The 17,033-nt window shown below is 39.7% G+C and overlaps 2 protein-coding genes across 5 annotated transcripts in view; one reads left to right on the top strand and one right to left on the bottom strand.

The window, feature by feature from the left end:
- The window catches only part of cadpsb (Ca2+-dependent activator protein for secretion b), a 72,832-nt gene extending 62,428 nt beyond the window's left edge, over positions 1–10,404 (top strand). For 2 of the 4 annotated variants that reach the window (XM_074670620.1, XM_074670629.1), the window contains 7 exons: positions 29–176; positions 308–382; positions 1,743–1,826; positions 2,061–2,093; positions 2,262–2,369; positions 8,135–8,239; positions 9,173–10,404. In XM_074670620.1, coding sequence (XP_074526721.1) covers positions 29–176; positions 308–382; positions 1,743–1,826; positions 2,061–2,093; positions 2,262–2,369; positions 8,135–8,239; positions 9,173–9,349 — 730 coding nt within the window. In that variant the 3' untranslated portion in view covers positions 9,350–10,404. The remainder of the gene's footprint in view (positions 1–28; positions 177–307; positions 383–1,742; positions 1,827–2,060; positions 2,094–2,261; positions 2,370–8,134; positions 8,240–9,172) is intronic. The other 2 variants (XM_074670604.1, XM_074670611.1) reach the window with 1 other exon arrangement.
- A 2,386-nt stretch (positions 10,405–12,790) lies between these two features.
- Positions 12,791–17,033, bottom strand: part of ca16b (carbonic anhydrase XVI b) — a 128,560-nt gene continuing 124,317 nt past the window's right edge. Inside the window, exons 28-29 of the mRNA XM_074666971.1 lie at positions 16,822–16,957; positions 12,791–15,881 (exon numbers count right to left, since the gene is read on the bottom strand). Of these exons, the coding sequence (XP_074523072.1) occupies positions 15,735–15,881; positions 16,822–16,957 (283 nt within the window). The 3' untranslated portion in view covers positions 12,791–15,734. The remainder of the gene's footprint in view (positions 15,882–16,821; positions 16,958–17,033) is intronic.

Raw genomic sequence — 17,033 nt, forward strand, 5'->3', positions numbered from 1 at the left:
TTTCACATTTTCTAAATCTGCTCTTTAGGACCAGGATGGCATTTGAGTCCAAGTTGGCAAAGAGCAGCAAATCCACAGATTTCCGCATTTCTCCAACATTATGCACCATGTTCAACGTGATGGTGGATGCCAAGGACCAATCAGCTAAGTTGTGTGCGATGGAAATGGGCCAAGAGGTAAAACTCTTCACCTGGGACAGAGGCTTATGTTAAAATAAGTTTCTTGTTTTTATATTCAAATTAAAAAGAAAGGACCTTATATGGCATGGATGTTATTTTGTTAAAATTTTGCACTCTTTCATTTGCAGAAACAGTTCCACTCCCAGATTGATGAACTTATTGAAGACAGTGTGAAAGACATGATTCAGCTTCTTGTTGCAAAGGTAACACAATTTATCCTTTCTGAATAAAGCCACATGAAATCTTACATCAATTCATGGTTTCAGAGTTAAAACACCTAATAAATGATGTATTTTGCCTTTCATCATCATGAGGTTAAAAGTCAACGCTGACTCTTACACAGAGAGGGAGGACAGGTGGTGAATTTTTGACAGACATTCATGGTGTCCAAATTTTAAAACTTTCCTCTGAAGTCTTCTCAAGCACCCCTTGAGTTTCACATCGGCTGTTTTGGGCTAAATATCCCAACACCTGTCAGTAGGATCACCATGCCACTACTTTAAGACTCCTTCCAGATAGACTGTAGTTGCTTTAGTGATCTCCACTAGTGTCTCATGCTGTCATCTCATCAAAATCCATTTTTTTCATCCTTTGTTCAGTGTCAGAATTAACTTTCTATTAGCCTCAGCTGTTATGCTAAATGATTTCAACATTGCTGTAGACTTGGGATGCCTCCAAAAGCTCCTCGTTGGTACTTCCCACTTGTGTCTCCAGTCTCACCCACGAGATATGCATGGAAAGATTTAAGGACATAAAGAAGGGGAACGAGGAAATATGCTTAGGGAGACATGCGTTCTTCTAGAGCACCGCTGTTAATTTTTACAATGGGCCACATGAGAAACCTGAATTGAGGAAGAAGGCTGTCCCAACAACACTGTGAACCTAATTTTGCTCACTATGAATTTTTTTCCATCTTTAAAATGAACTTTTAGATTTTGATTAGCTGCTACCCAAAAAATTAAGATTCTGTAAATATGTGAAATTGTAATGTAGGTCAAACAGGAAAATAATCCCACAGAAGCAATAAACAGTACAAACAAAAACAATTATTGCATTAGCATTTCATTTGAGCTTGTTTTCTCCACAAATGCTGAGAAATTGTTTATGAAAACCTGTAACTTTAATGTTTTTCACTCCATTTCACCTGTTCAGTAAGAAAAATCTAGTCTGTTTTTGGCTCAAACAAGCTCGTTGAAAACTGGCTGAACTTCTGAAGTGACTTGAAGGACAGGTGAGAGGTTATCACCAGAAGTATAGGATCTGTATTTGGTCTAATTGAACCTTAGTGCGTCCATACACCAGTAATGCAAACGTCACGTTTTTCAAAATAAAAGCAACACAGCTCTGATTAGCAGTCTGTCAGTTTCGAGTGATTTAGGTTTGATATGGAGCACAAGTCAGTTAAAAAGACTTAAATACTTTTTCTCATCGTTCCTCAGATACCCAGTCTCTCTGTTCTGCCCTCTGTCCTCTCTCCTGCATGAAGCGGTAAAAAGCTTAGTGCAGATCCAGCCTCAGTCTTTTTTCTTATTGATGAGTCCTAAAATTTCCCCCATTCCTCAGTTTGTTGCCATACTGGAGGGTGTGTTGGCCAAGATTTCCAGATATGATGAAGGGACTCTCTTCTCCTCATTCCTCTCATTCACGGTGAGCTGTCCCAACCTTTTCTGTTCTGTTTGAGTCAATACTTCAAATTTCAAAATATCCTGTTTTGACTGGGATATATCATATTTTTCATTTGTTAAGGGAAAAATACTTTAAACATGTTACATTTCTTTATATATAAAGTAAATATTGTATATAAAATGGTTTAAAAATTTACATGAGTGCAGAAATGTTTGCCATGAAGTTTTGAGCCTGACGGTTTAATTCTGGTTTCAGGTGAAAGCTGCCTCTAAATATGTGGATGTACCTGTAAGTGACATAACATCCTCTTACTTTGTCTATCAGTAAGGCTGTGTACATTCTCCAAATGCAGTTGAACATTGTACTTCATATTTCAGTCTCTCTCTTTTTATATATTTATATTTTCAGTTTTAACTCATCCTCTGAGCCCTCACCCTCTCATCCTCTGCCTTACAGAAACCTGGGATGGACGTGGCCGATGGCTATGTGACCTTTGTGCGCCACTCTCAGGATATGCTGCGTGATAAGGTCAATGAGGAGGTGTATATAGAAAGGTTATTTGATGTAAGTAAGATGCCGTCTCCTCCTTACAAGAAGGGAGGGGCCTTTCAAAATGTGGCAAAACAACAGGGCAGAGAGGGATAAGTCCCATTTTGAGACCAGGAAATGTATTTCAACCTGGCGGAAGAGGCTTCTCTGATCCTCTACAACTCTTCTTTTTTCTGTCTGTCTCTCTTCTCTCTGAACTTCAGCTGCTGCCCTCTGCATTCTGGTGTGCATTGCCACAGTGCTTTTGGGCCTTTGTGTTTTGAAAAAAAGGAAACTTTTATTTACAAAGAGTCCATAAAAGCATTCTAAAAAAAAGGATTATCTGAAGCAGTGCTCTCTGGAAAGAACAAAATTATCCAGCACACCAACATATCTACATTTTTTAGCCCCACCACTGTACTCTTTGCTTCGAGAGACTTTCCACTCTCAGCATGTCAGCCTCGTGAATGAACGACACTCAGCCTGCTCGGCCTCAGTCCACAGCACAACACAGCACCCACACAGTTTCTCCATGAACTGAAAATGTTGGGTGAGAGATGCGCTGCTGGATCGGCCGGGGTGACAGGATGATGTCAGACATGGAGGCTGACATGTCAAATACCCTTCGTCTGTTAGAGCATTGGTTCCTAACCTACAGGTTGAGATCTCTGAACTGAAACAGATAAAAACATGAAGGGTCACAAGATTATTTTAAAGCTGGGGTAGAAGGAGAAAACCTTTACCACCTCACACACTTAAGTGAACTGACTCTTCTTTGAAATGACGCTTTCTCATTTGAAAGTTTCAAGTCTTTTGCACCAGTTTGAGTTTAACGTAAACATTGACTGATTTGTACAGCAGACTACATACACTGCTTGTGTGAAATTTGATTTGGATGTAATAAAGCAAGTAGGGTTATTTCCATGCATGTAGAGATGCAGATTTAAGGGAAACATTTGGAGTAGCCTCTCAGTTTTACCCAAGGATGTAAGTATAAAATGGAGAAGAGGTGCCAAAGTTTGCCTCCATCCAAACGATCAGTAAACCTACATAAGCCTGTTTTTGGAGTATGAAGTCACACAGTGGCTATGAGATGAGTCAAAACCCTGAAAGGTTGGGAACCAGTGTGACGGAGAGTGAAGAGAGAGCACTGACTTACTAATACATAATCCTAAACAGGATACATTGGCAGTAATGTGTCCTCCATGTGTGATTTGAACGACACATAATGCCGTGATTCGTGTGCTTCATGTCATTCAGAGACTATATGTACAGACCTGTGTCTCTACAGGTGTGTGATGGCTTTGTGTGTGTGTGCGTGTGTGTGTATGTGACAGACTCGGTTTCGTGAGGCAGTGGCGTGTCTGACACTTTTTACGTCCGAGATTCTCAGAAGTCTCCCTTTGGTTTGATATTTTTGTGTTGGCTGACGGAGCAGGAGTCTTGTGCCAGATAAATATGATTACTTTCTTTCTTTCGTTCCTTTTTTGAGTGAGGAGTGATGCTGTTGTGATGTGGGTCTGCTTTTGTCTTTGGATCCACACCGGCTCCCCTGTCTCTTTCTGTGTTGTCAGTTTTTTTATAGTCTGGAGTCCCCCCCACCCACCCCACCCTCTCTGTGTCCTCTGTGCGGCCCCACAGTCACCAAAATCCTTCTCAGCACTGTCATGTTAAATTCTTCTGAAGATTTCTCAAGCTGTGAATGTTTCAGTTTCAGCATTTTTTAACTGCTTTCTGTTCCTGGATGTCAATGTTCCTCTCTTTCATTTGAATGCTCTCCCATCCATCCATTTGCATGCATGTGAAAAGCGTTCCTAGATGTGTTGCATAGGCTCTACCTTATCTCTCTTTCTTTCACTGAATTTATTTCAATCCTTTTTATCTCCTCTTTTTCTAATTAACACCATTCCTGCTGCCTCCTCTTTCCGAAAAGTGGCACTTATCTCTAGTGTTGCGTTGCGTTGTTTTCTCACATTATGTTGGTTGGCATGATTTTTAGAGTCAAATAATCTTCCTGTGTACATCTTCTAGCATGACCCTTCTCCTCAGAGCTCTGCCTCATTTGCACATACAGCAGTCTTCCTTAGCACGTACTCTGCCACCCACCCACCTGCGAGGTCTGCATGCACTGCACGCTCAACTCGACTGTGAAGTGGACAGGCATCTGCATATCCGGCCAAACCTTTCAACCTCTCAACCTTTCACCTAATCTCGATCCAAACAATCCACGTCTGAGAAACCAAACCTCAACAAAAACCTCAAATAACCAATCAAATCCTCACACCTCTCAATCAGACCCTAAGAAACCAGCCCTGCGTTCCTGCCTACTCACATGTTTAAAGTTGACTTCTTTTTCCTGAAATCAAAGGTATGATGACTGTTTCTATTAGACCTGGGTGCTGTTCTGTTGTAACTTTATTCAGCACAAAGCCAAGTGGAGAAAAGGTACAAGAAAACAGCACTGCTGCTCCCTGCCTGCTAACCATTGACTCACTCTCATTCTGTTTTTCTTTTGCTAATGAACTCGTGTCAAAACTATAATTTCAACTCCCCATACAGCAGCTGCTTACTCTCCTCCGTGTAGGGTTTTTAAACGGCAGCTCTGCGTTTACGCCTCGATAAATTATAAATAAAGGCTAAGTAATTGCCTTTCATAATTGATGAACCATGCATTTTTCTTTTTCTTTTTCTTTTTTTTTTATAAAAATATCGACTTGGAGAACATTTTTTAGTCTTTTAATTGGGTAATTACTTTGAGACAGAAAAGTCTGTCAACGGTTTATGACGGTTCTTGAAATTGCTCTTTTCAGCTCTTAGGAGTTTGTGTGCATGTCAAACTCGTAGCTTGTTTGTACACAGCTGTGTGTGTGTGAGAGAGAAAAGTGAGAGTGTGCTTATGGGTGTTGTAAGGAGTCAAGCCAAAAACAGGAGAAAGAAGCAGCTTGTTTTAGAGGATAAATGATAAATCGGGGTGCTCATGTTGAGATTTTAAATACATCCAGTTTCAGTTTTAGCAGAGTCAATCTCTTTTTCTGAGCCTCTACATTTTATGATGGGCTTTTAAAATATCTTTTCTCCATCTTCATTAAAAATGATGGGGGCTGAACCTGACAGCAACATTCTTCCTCTCAAAATCTCGATGTTAAAATCAATCTCTTGTCCGTCCACCTGATATGTCCACCAGAGCTTGTCAGACTGACATCCCCTCTTTAATTCACTAAATAACATCTCATCTCTTTAAAATATAAACAAACCTAAGTATGTGTCAAATAACTGCCACATATAATCTCTCTTGGTCTCAGTGCATATTAGGAAGGGTCAGGTCTAAATATAGATGGAAAGGCACTGTGTGGAACTTTCATATTGTGTCGAAACTGGTGACCCCTTTGGACGAAACCACAATCTTTTACTCGCTGTTGTTCGGATGGGCCTAAAAGGATGCACTTGTAGAAGTAAATCAGTAGAGGACAGATCTTTTGTGTAATCTGCTTTCCTGAAGTCACAACTTGTAGCTATGTAAAGTTATTCTCTCTAATATAAGAATGGTACTTAGTAATCTCTGATTATAATCACAAACAATGAGCAGTCATATCTGTGCCTGTGGCCTCAATGATAGAAAATCAACTTGAGCTGTTGCAGCAGTTGCAGCTAAATAACTTGTGGCACTGTTGTCGCACTAAGGTTTTCTTTCTGTCTAAATTCTTGCTTGTGTTGTACGCCGCTTTGGACAAAAGGGTCTATTGAATGAAACTGTAGAACTGTAGACCAAAAGAAGTGACCAATCTTACATGTATCCATCCATTTTCTACCGCTTATCCTGTTGAGCGTCATGGGTGGCTGAAGCATATCCCAGCTATCTTCAGGCGAGAGGTGGGGTTCACCCAGGACTGCTCGTTAACAATCACACGCAGAGGCAGACAACCTTTCATGCGCACACTCACAGGCAATTTAGAATCCCCACTTAACCTAGTGAGCATGTTCTTAGACTTTGGGAGGAAGCCAGAGTACCTGGAGGGGACCCACATGAGTACAGGCAAAATGTGCAAACCCCACACAGAAAGGCCCACTTTGCCCTTACCGGTAATCTTTTTGCTGCAAGGCAACAGGGCTGACCACTGCACCCACGTGCAGCCCTGTTTCAGAATATCACACAAAGAGGAAGTACTAAAATCTGCTATTTCCTCTAGTGTCGCTTGAGGCTAGCTCCGAAAGTACTGAAAGTCACATACACACCAAGCCAAAAAAAAAATGTTTTCAAAGCAGAAATTAACCTATTTACAGCCTGGCTCAAAAAACATCTCTTGTCTGAATCTGTCTAATTTCACTATCAGCACACACTGTACAGGGGTGAGTTTTTTCTAATCAGGCAGTTCAAAGGATGTTAAGATCCCGAGCTTGCCGAATCAGAGGCACAGCCTAGGTCACATGACTGACAAGCGCCCTATAGCTGTACAGCAGGGATGTCAAACTCGTGCCATGGAGGGCCAAGAGGCTGCAGGATTTCCTTCCAACCAACAACTCCACCAGCTGATTCCACTGATTACCTCACCTTCAAGCAGTGAGCAGGGACTAATCAGTGAAAACAGCTGGTGAAGTTCTTGGTTGGATAGAAAACCTGCAGCCTCTTGGCCCTCCATGGCACGAGTTTGACATCCCTGCTGTACAGGAATCCTTCGCCACTTCCAATATGGCCACGATAGCCAATGTGCTTAATTTTCTGTTTCAGAAACAGACGGGTGACGTCGGGGGGACTGCGTCCATGATTTATACAATCTATAGCAGGGAACTCAAACTCGTGCCATGGAGGGCCAAGAGGCTGCAGGTTTTCTTTCCAACCAAAAACTCCACCAACTGATTTCACTGATTAGTCCCTGCTCTCTGCTTGATGGTGAGGTAATCAGTGAAATCAGCTGGTGGTGTTTTTGGTTGGAAAGAAAACCTGCAGCCTCTTGGCCCCCCATGGCTCAAGTTTGAGATCCCTGATCTATCGTCAAGACATGAGTACAGAGAAGTTCTTAACGGCGCAATACATTTGAAAATTTATACGTGTCGTAGTGAGCGTGCAAGTTGCGCCATCTTTCAGGTTTAGTATGAACAGGACATTAAAGTAAGACATAAAAAATATTTCCCACAGTGCCTTTAAGTTAAGCAGCTCCTCTATACTGTACTCTATATTTGGATGACAGGAAAGAGTGGTGCTTCTCTTTATCAAACCTTAGCAAAAAGGTAGATTGGCACACTTTCCCTGAAAAAAAAGCTGAACTTTAACTAAAAAATTAACAGCACTCCTAGCTGTATTGTCAAGTATTAAACCTGTTTTTATGATCAATATCTGAGACAAATCTTAAAGAGACTTTAAAGACGACAGACAAAAGTAAGACAGCTTACTTTTTAAAAGTAGTGAAGTGAATGTGAACAAGAAGCTGTATGAACAAACACACTTTACTGTACTGTGTGAGTCATATTAACCCAATAAGTTTTATTTATTATAACTTTACTCTGACTTAAATGCAGCCTGATAACTTGCATTAGCTGATACTGGCTCCTGAAATGCAAGACTGTCTGTCTAGTGAGGTGAGACATTAATCCTCACGAGCTGGTGTGTGACTGCTCACACCAGTAATGTGAAATGTTTTGTCGCATGTGTTAAAGCTACACACACAGAGGGAGCTTGAAAGTCATAAACTGTGAATGTGTAGTGTTAGCTCTACCGTGTGTGCCTTGAAGGTTAGTGTCATGCTGTCTTGAGTATGTGTGTGAGTGTGTGTTTTGCTGGAGAGTGTTGTGTTTATGTGTTTCAGCAATGGTACACTGCCACAATGAACCTGCTGGGGACCTGGCTCACTGAACGCATGGATCAGCAGCTCCACGTCTACCAACTGAAAATCCTCATCAGGATCACAAAGGTAACGGCCAGAAAACACACCCACCAGAAGAGGGGAGGGAGAGAGGTTGTATTCAGACACAGAAAAGTAATATGTCTGCATTTCTGTGGGCTGTTTTAAGATTTTAACCATGTTTGAGGATAGCTTTGTATAAATGCTGAAAGGTATAAAATTTGTATGTCTTAGTATTTTGTCTGGTGTAATTTACCATTACCACACAAGGTTTGAAACCTGAGTGCTGTTATCACAACACTTTGTACCAGTTTGGAAGTCAAAAAAGTGATATGGTGACACAAAAGAGATTTCATTCCAGTGATATTGTTGGCTCATTCAGACATTGGGTATTATCAGCTTGCAAGCGGAAGAATGCTTTAGTTAGCCACTTTCCACTCTCCATTCATATTTGTTACACTCTCACTTTTAAATTTCATGCTTGTGTGAGTATTTTGGACATGGACAATAAAAAATAATAGCTGTGTGATGCTGAAATAAAGAAAAAGATATGGCTCTGTAGTGGAAGTCACCACATGAGTTCAAAATCTATTGTGAGCTTGGCTTTTCATGCACAAAAACAGGATAAAACTTTTCAGTGCAAAGAGGAGACTATATATAAACATGAGCCAGATTAACCGACAACTTCTTTGGGCCTGGACTTGTTTAAGATGGACTGAAGTAAAGGGCAAATTTGGACACCTTGTCCTCCACTTAGGCTCTTTTCTCTCAGACAACTAAGACAATATAAATTACAGGTGCATATTGAAAAGCTTTTGAACTTTGTACACGAGAGATCCATTAAAAAGGCAGCTGATACTGGGAATTGAGTGAGTTTTTGTGGATGTCTGTCACCACAGTTGATTTCAGAACTGTTGAGATAAACATTTTTTGCCTCTTTTATGTTTTACTTCATGAGGTTGAATAACAGACTGATTCTTGGCTGAATCTCTTGTCCTGTAGAAAAAGTACCGGGACTTCCGCCTTCAGGGTGTCCTCGACTCCACTCTCAACAGTAAGATGTACGACACGGTGCGTAACAGGCTGACTGTGGAAGAGGCCACTGCTTCAGTGAGGGAAGGAGGCATGCAGGGCATCTCCATGAAGGACAGTGACGAGGAGGACGAAGAGGATGACTAGGGCCCTGTACACTGAACTACCCTCACCCTGACCCCCCTTTCACACTTTTGACTTTAGCCTGGTTACCGATGCATGTACCAACTCAGATAGCCACTCTAGGACCTCTTTGTCAGCTCGAAATGCCTATGAAGGAACTATTAACTATAAAAATAGTACTTATGCTGAGGAAAATCTAAATAAAAATGTTTAAAAAATAACCATGATTGGCAGTTTAGCTGTGTCATGATAAAGATAGCACCTATCTTTGATTCATCCATTTCTAAATTCATTTCTGTGTTACTAAGCAATATGGAGAACCATTTGTTTGACAATGTTGAGTGAGATTAAATAGGTGTGTCCCTGTCCAATGCAAACCTATATGGCGCTTCTTTGTCGTATTCTACATTCATTAATGGTACATTGTTGTGATGATGAGTGTGTGGACCCTTTTCTTTGTCTTGTCTGTTTTTAAGTGAATGCCAACTGCTTCAAATGAAAAAGAAACCTCTGTATTTGTTTACGGCTGTTACAGAAACACTGTCGTCTACTCACTGTTCTTAACATCAACAGTAAGTCTAGACCTGCGTTTTTATCATGTGTCAATGCTATGTGATCTTATCTCAATTACTAATTAGGAATCTTGAACTTCAACGAGTGGGTATTCTAGAGATGCAATATTCTCATAGCTCCATTTTGATAACTTGGGAGATTCTATTTTTGTTTCAACATTAAAAGGCCTTGAACTGGTTCTATTTTAATTGAGTTGCACTTTTACAGAGAAAAGAGCAAAAATAATTTTTTTTATTGAAAAAAAAAAGTTGGTCTGTCTTTGTTCTGTAATTGTCTCGAATGAGATGTCTGGCATTTGTTTGGGTCTCACTGTTGTTTTGTATATATTCTATAAATATATATATATAAATATAAAATGCTGTACATTGCATTCTGAGCCATCGCTGCATGCCTGTGGGTTCCCACCCTCCCTAATTGCTTTCTGTTTTCTGTGTGAATTAGCTGGTGGATTCATTCTTGCTTTTGCCTTATGAAAGCCAACAGTTGTAATATGCAAGAGCTGTGGCCTCTAAATAAAAATTGCTGTACATGTGCATCAGCTCTTCTGTTTACTGTACGAGACAAACATAACCAGTGTGAACTGCATGCTTCTCTAAGTGTGGTTGTGCTCAAAATGAGCATGGGTTTACACACTTCTTGAATCTTTTTGTTTTTGGGGGAAGTTTAAAAAGTCAGATGCAGACGTGGTCACTTAAACACTATTTTAAGTCAGGCTTAGTAATGTCCACACATTCTATCAAAAATAGATAAATAGCCCTTCACTGTCCTAAAAGCAGAGAAAATAACCAGAACATGCCTTAAAATATTACATTTTCAAAGTTATTTTTCAAGCTTTTGTGCCTGTAGTGCAACAGGAGAGGACAGTGGATAAACTTTTAAACTATTTTGTACCCTTAAAACAAAACAATCCAGCCAGGAAAAAAATCTTACTATCCCCTTCAGCAACATGACAGATTTAAAGACAGGAAGTGAGCACAAACCAGCAGAATACAGACCACTGGCTACATTTCATATTCAAAATGCCTTCATGTTGACAGGGTCAGTCTTATATGTTACCTTATTTCTAGGACATTTTTCTTGTGTTCCTACATTTTCCTTCAATTTAAGCCCTAGCTTCCAACAAGATTAATTGGAAGCACTTTGTATGACATAAATGAATCAGTTATTTTATCTTAAACAATCAGTAGTTAGAGGAAACTGACACAATCACAATCATAGACAGCGTGGCTCTGCCTTTTACCAATGAACCAATGAACAGTTTCAAAGCCAAAACACCTCCATCCGAGGCACCACCATTATGAAGCCAGAGTCTGTGCAGTAGAGAATCTGTGTGGAGCCAGGTGACAAAAGTTTTTGTATCACTATTCCCGAATGAACTTCACAGCAGCAGCTGTCAATCATTATTAGAAGTGACTTAAATCAGACAAAAAAGAAACTTTTCAGAAAGAGGACTTAAACACTATGTGGCCTGATAATAACTTCATATCACCGCAGCAAACAGATGTAAGAAACATTTCTATAAGGCATGTTTATTTTTTTGTTAAGTTTAAAAATGCCAGGAGGATCTGTTTCAGAGTCTCACGCACACTGTCATAAATTCCTTTTAGCAAGGTGTGTGTTTGTTTTGGAATTAAATGGAGATCAGATCGAAACAAATTTTGTTTGTTCAAGACAACTTCGTACTTGACACAACACGCAGAGGTAAGGTATTTATTAGTTCAATTCAAGCAAACATTGCAGCAGATGGCTACATGTAGTGCTATCGTCAGCCCAGTGCCCTGACGTATCTGTAGGCTAACGTATCAAAAAGTAAACTCTGTCAGTTTGTAAGTAGTTTTGTAGCCGTTTATATTTAGCGCAGCTGGCAGCCTGGTGCTCTAAGACATGTCTGTAATGTGTAATGTTAGTAAATCCTGGTAAGCTATGTCCTGCCAGTCATCCACCAAGCAGAGCTAACGTAACCTCACTCTTCATTTTATTGATAGACTCTCAGGTTTGAACAGACCACTGCAGAATAACTGCTGCATGTGGGTTGGAATGAACATTACCACAAATGGTTAAGCCCATTTTATTGAGTGATACAGCCCGAGCTAAAGGCTAATTATTAGCCTAATTAGCTGATAATCCCATTTTAAAGTGTGGATTACGATAAATCATATATCTAGAAAGAAGTCTTTTTCAAGATCACTTTCAAACTCCTCACAGCCCCTTTAACCACAGAGGATGAACAGGGAGGCTAAATTTTTTACCCATTCTGCAGCCACTGACCAGGGGGAGCAGTTTTTGTGTCGACCTCACTTCCAGCCAAGCAAGATGACGTCCCAACAATTTTATATATATATATATATATATATATATATATATATATATATATATATATATATATATATATATATATATATATATATATATATATATTACAGTCTCGGATCAAAATCAGTATAAGAGAAACAAAAAAGAGAAATATCAGAAAGGGTTTGGGCTGAAGCAGAGGTAAAAGATTCTGAACCCTTGATTTCATTTCTTTAAGTCAGACAAACAAAACCAGATTTGGGGAAAAAAATCTTAGAAAATTGGAAACAAAATATTGGATAAAGAAAAGTGACATGGGGGAGCATAGGGCTGTGAGAAAAGCTTATGTTGATTTGCTAGGAACTACATAAACCCTAAACATTTTAAAGCAGTGAAATTAGCCTTTTTACTGAAGAAGTACTTCTATGTTTGATACTTCCTGGTTGAAAGAAACATTTGAGTGTAGAGCATAACATTTTATGGAATATTATCCTTGTGAGGTTTTTATTTGAGTGAGTGACACTTCTCAGGAGCCGTTGCTTAGTGCACTGGACCGAGGAGGAACAAGATTCATGTCAAACTTATCCATCAATAAGTTCATGTAATACAAGAATGCTGTGCACCCAAACCCAAACTTTATTTAATATAGAGCAATACAGTTACCTATTAAATAACACTATTCCACTAGAGATATTGTATATGACAGCATCATAGGATATATGGCTATGATACTATCATATAAACACAATATGATGGACAAAACCATTTCTTCATTTATTCAAGTTACAAAATAGACTCACTACCAACCTGGCTGAAAAGCACTGAGGCTGACAGACTGGATCCCTGGACCACAGGGCTAATTTCCAGTCAATTTTGTTTCAATGACAATGTGGTCCTCACAGGTTCAGTTACAACTAAAGGGGTTCTATTTCGTGGATGTCTCCATAATACATGTCCCACAAAATAAAAAGAGTTACAATCTGTTTCAGGGGCACTATACAAACCAAATCTTTGTATAAAAAATATACACTTCTGTGATCACAAAGGTTACATTAAAGTCAAAAGACATTTCATTTTTGAAGTTCATGTGTTCAGCGACAGCACTCGTGTTTTCACTGAGCATAGAAATATCAAACAGAGATCACTTGCATTCATTCAAAAGAAATAACAAATGTTGCAGAGAAGGGTTTCAGTTGCAGAACGGAGTGATCAGAAATCTGGACTTTTCTCCAAATGTTGGAGAATTCTCTGAATTCAGCAAACTTCCCTCTGTCAGAGAAGTGACAGGTAATCAGTTGAAGGACACACAAAAACCAGTCAGGAAAGAAGGGGATGTCTGAAGAGGGCTTAAAACAGGTCTGAAACAGGGAATTGGCCCAAGTAAAACACATTTTACTGCACCTTATATCTTGTTTTCTGTCTTAAGGAAAGCCTCATGTGGTCAGATATTTTGCTGTAAAGTGAGTTCCTGAGGTTAAATCAGAAACGTGCCGTCACTGGTTATCTGAAGAGCAAGATTTTACACTTTTGTAAAACCAAATGCAAGTACATAATTTCCAGAAAAAAAAGAACAAAAACAAAACACTGACATGTTACAAACTGGAACCACATCTTTGGTTACAAATAAAGCATCGATTCCCAAAAAAGAAACTGCTGGGCCCAAAGGAAGTATTCATCTCTTATGAATTCATTCAGGTCTTATTCATTTACAACTTTAAATCACAGTGGATGATTCAAGATGGACCTTTATTTGAAATTAAAACAAAAAAGACCTTTATTACAAAAAAACAGACGAGAAGCAGATATAGAAGAAAGAGACACTGATTGCACAAGTATTCCTCATTTTAATAAAACATTTCAATGATCAGTTCTGCAGAAACCAAATAAGTTGTTCAGAGCTCAGGTCCATGCTCCAGGTTTGAAAAATATATTCAAATATAAAAAGTCAGAATCTGAGCCCAAATTTATCATGATAAAGTGTTTCTTTAAAAAAAATCTGACACGCACTGATCACAGGGAGAAGTCGAGAACATTTCCAAGGCACAAGATATCCCTTGTATAATGATACATTTTGAAAGAGTATAGTACAGCTCTAAAGCCTGCCTGGAGCAAGTCATGCTCAGAGACTGTGAGCACAGAGGAAGGGCGAGGGCGGGGGTGAGACCGGCGAGAGGCTGAGAGAGTTCTGAAGAAGCTGCAGGGTGTCATGGCTGAGATTGGAGACGTTTAACCAGCTGCAAAGAACAAGCCTCTGGTGGAGGAGGGAGTCATGTAAGGAGAATCAGTGATGTAGCTGAAGGTGTTATGGTCAAATCATCCCAAAATTCTTCCTTGGAGGAAGTTGGCTCTGTTGCACGCTTGTGAATTTGGAGAGTAAAAGCAGAGCTGCACAGGACTATCTCTTAAAGTGGAATTCTGATGCCCTGGAGTAGTCAAGTTACAGGACAGGAGGAGAGATTTGACTTTCCACTCACATCTTCTTCAAACAACTGCAAACCTCCAAACATAATTTTTTTGTTTTTACTTGCGATTGCAGCAAAAGGGAGTAAATATTTGTGCAATCAGTTGTAATGTTTAACTAAAATTCATTTAATGTATGTACACTTTGAAATCAAAACAGTTGCTTTTATTGACGTGTCAAAAGTAAATCATAATTACATCCACTGTGATTTCTAAATGTAAATAAATATTACAAGACGCTCGCATGGAGACCCATTACATGTGTTAACAGCTGAACTCTGTGGTTCAGAAAGCTGGAGTTTAAAGATAAAAAATAGAAAAAGTAATCCTCACCATGGCCAGTGGACAAAGAGGCAAAATACTAAAGAACAAAAACATTGGCTGACTATGAAGGATATATAGTATATTATATATATAAGTATATATTACAAAACAATATAACAATATAAATCCCTGTAAAAGCAATAAAGGTTCACATTAGATGTTGTAACACATTAAACAAAATAAGCATTAAGTACATTGTACAAGACAGCAGTGAGATATTTGGACAATAAATGACAATAATAGGCAGGTTTTCATCTCAACGTGATTAAGGGCTTCATCCCCCAGTGGGCGGAGCCTAAAAAAAGTTTGAGGTGACAGAGTGACTCGATGCATGCTGGGCTACGTCGTGATGCGAGATTTTTGACACGTAATTTCAAAGTGGATTGCCTGAACTCCTCCCTGGTCTTCATGCTTCAGGGTTGGTCTCAGCGCACTCCGTTGGATCCCGGTCGTTTTGTGATGCCGGGATGGTTTGTTCCACTCACTGGATTTAGGCAGTAACACTGATAGTATAGTGCAAACTGGACAGAGCTGCTTTTTCCTCACGTCAACTTAAAACAGGTGCAAACGCTCAGCAGGATAACAAATAAGACGAGAAAATAAAGGACAAAAACATAAATATCAAAAACTTTTATCAGTATAAAAAGTAATAAGGTTATTCATTTAATCAATAGTCTGGCAAAAAAAGGCCTCAGAAAAGTTTCTCGAGTTTTTTTTGTTTGTTTGTTTTTGTACAAATTAAGTGCCTGTGAGAAAGTCCTTAGACGAGCGACTCCATGCTCTCTGCAGGGTCCGACTCATCCGCGATCACCACCACCCCATTATTGTCCATGTGCATGGGGCTCAGGCCACACTCTCTGTTACTGACCAGGCTGAGCATGGCTTTGTAAAGGTACTGGTACTGCTCCTAGATACAAACACACACAACAAGATGCAAATCAGGGACTTTTCATGTGCTTATAAACCACGTTAAGGGGGTCATGCTTTGATGCTTGAAGCCTATGTGGAAAAACCTGGTGCAGATGACTTTTAAAGAATCTCAAAACTTTAAAACAGCTCCTGTTTGGCTTTATCTGAGTGGTCATCTGCCTTTATTAGAAAACAATGTTCCTTTAAAAAGCAGCACTAAATATCAGACTGGCAGAGCTTTGGAGTGACCAGAGAACAAAACAGTTGAGCATTTTGCAGCTGCAGCCTCAGATCTTTCAGTCAGGAGGTGATGAAAACTGCGAACACAGCTGAATAATAATCGACAGGTGGAGAAAAACACAACTCCACATGAATGCTAAAGTTTCTGTGTCTGCTGGGTAAAGAGTGGGTTTGCTTGCCAACAAACAAGCTATCAAAATCTGATCTAGTTCTGTTGTTGCTGTGTGTGTCTGACAGTTTGTTTTGATGTTTCCCTGCCCCTAGATGACAGAAAATGGATCAGTGCAACTTTAAATGTTGATTTTAAGACAATTATTGAAATTGTCTGCCACAGCAGAACAGATGTTTACAAGGCGCTGACTTGTTATCACCAAATAAAGTTTGTTTGCAAACCAATATTTCAACCCATCCAGAAAATACAGTGTAGAAAGAAATGTTCTTTTTCAGTCATGTTTGTGTATGCTGCACTAATTTAAAATCTTGGCTCAGATTCAGTCTATCAACTCCTGAAGGAAAACCTCTTTAGCCGCTACCTGCTGCACCAAATTTAAAGCTGTGTTGCTGCCTGTGCTTGATGAGGAAGGTGAGTAGAAACTTAGTAAAGTTTCATAAACCAAAACAAGGCTGAGAGACACTAAAATGTCTCTCAGAGCTGAGAAGAGATCACTAGAATCTGTCCGAGGCTGATGTGAACTTACGATGTCAGTGAAGACTCCCGGCCTCATGAGATTGATCATCTTCGCCACTTGGTAGATGTCAACAACGCCCTCGTTCTCCAGCTGATGGGACAGCGTGCTGAGAGCACAGAGCATGCCGGCTGACACAGCTCCATACCTGGAAGATAAAATGAGCTGTGTGAGACACCTGTCTGTCAAAAATCAGTAATTGTTTGGATACTTTACAGAAGAGT

The sequence above is a fragment of the Halichoeres trimaculatus genome, unplaced genomic scaffold (genome assembly GCF_033239565.1).
Source record: "Halichoeres trimaculatus isolate MK-OKI-2021-1 unplaced genomic scaffold, fHalTri1.1 fHalTri1_scaffold_1, whole genome shotgun sequence".
Classification (NCBI taxonomy): Eukaryota; Metazoa; Chordata; class Actinopteri; order Labriformes; family Labridae; genus Halichoeres; species Halichoeres trimaculatus.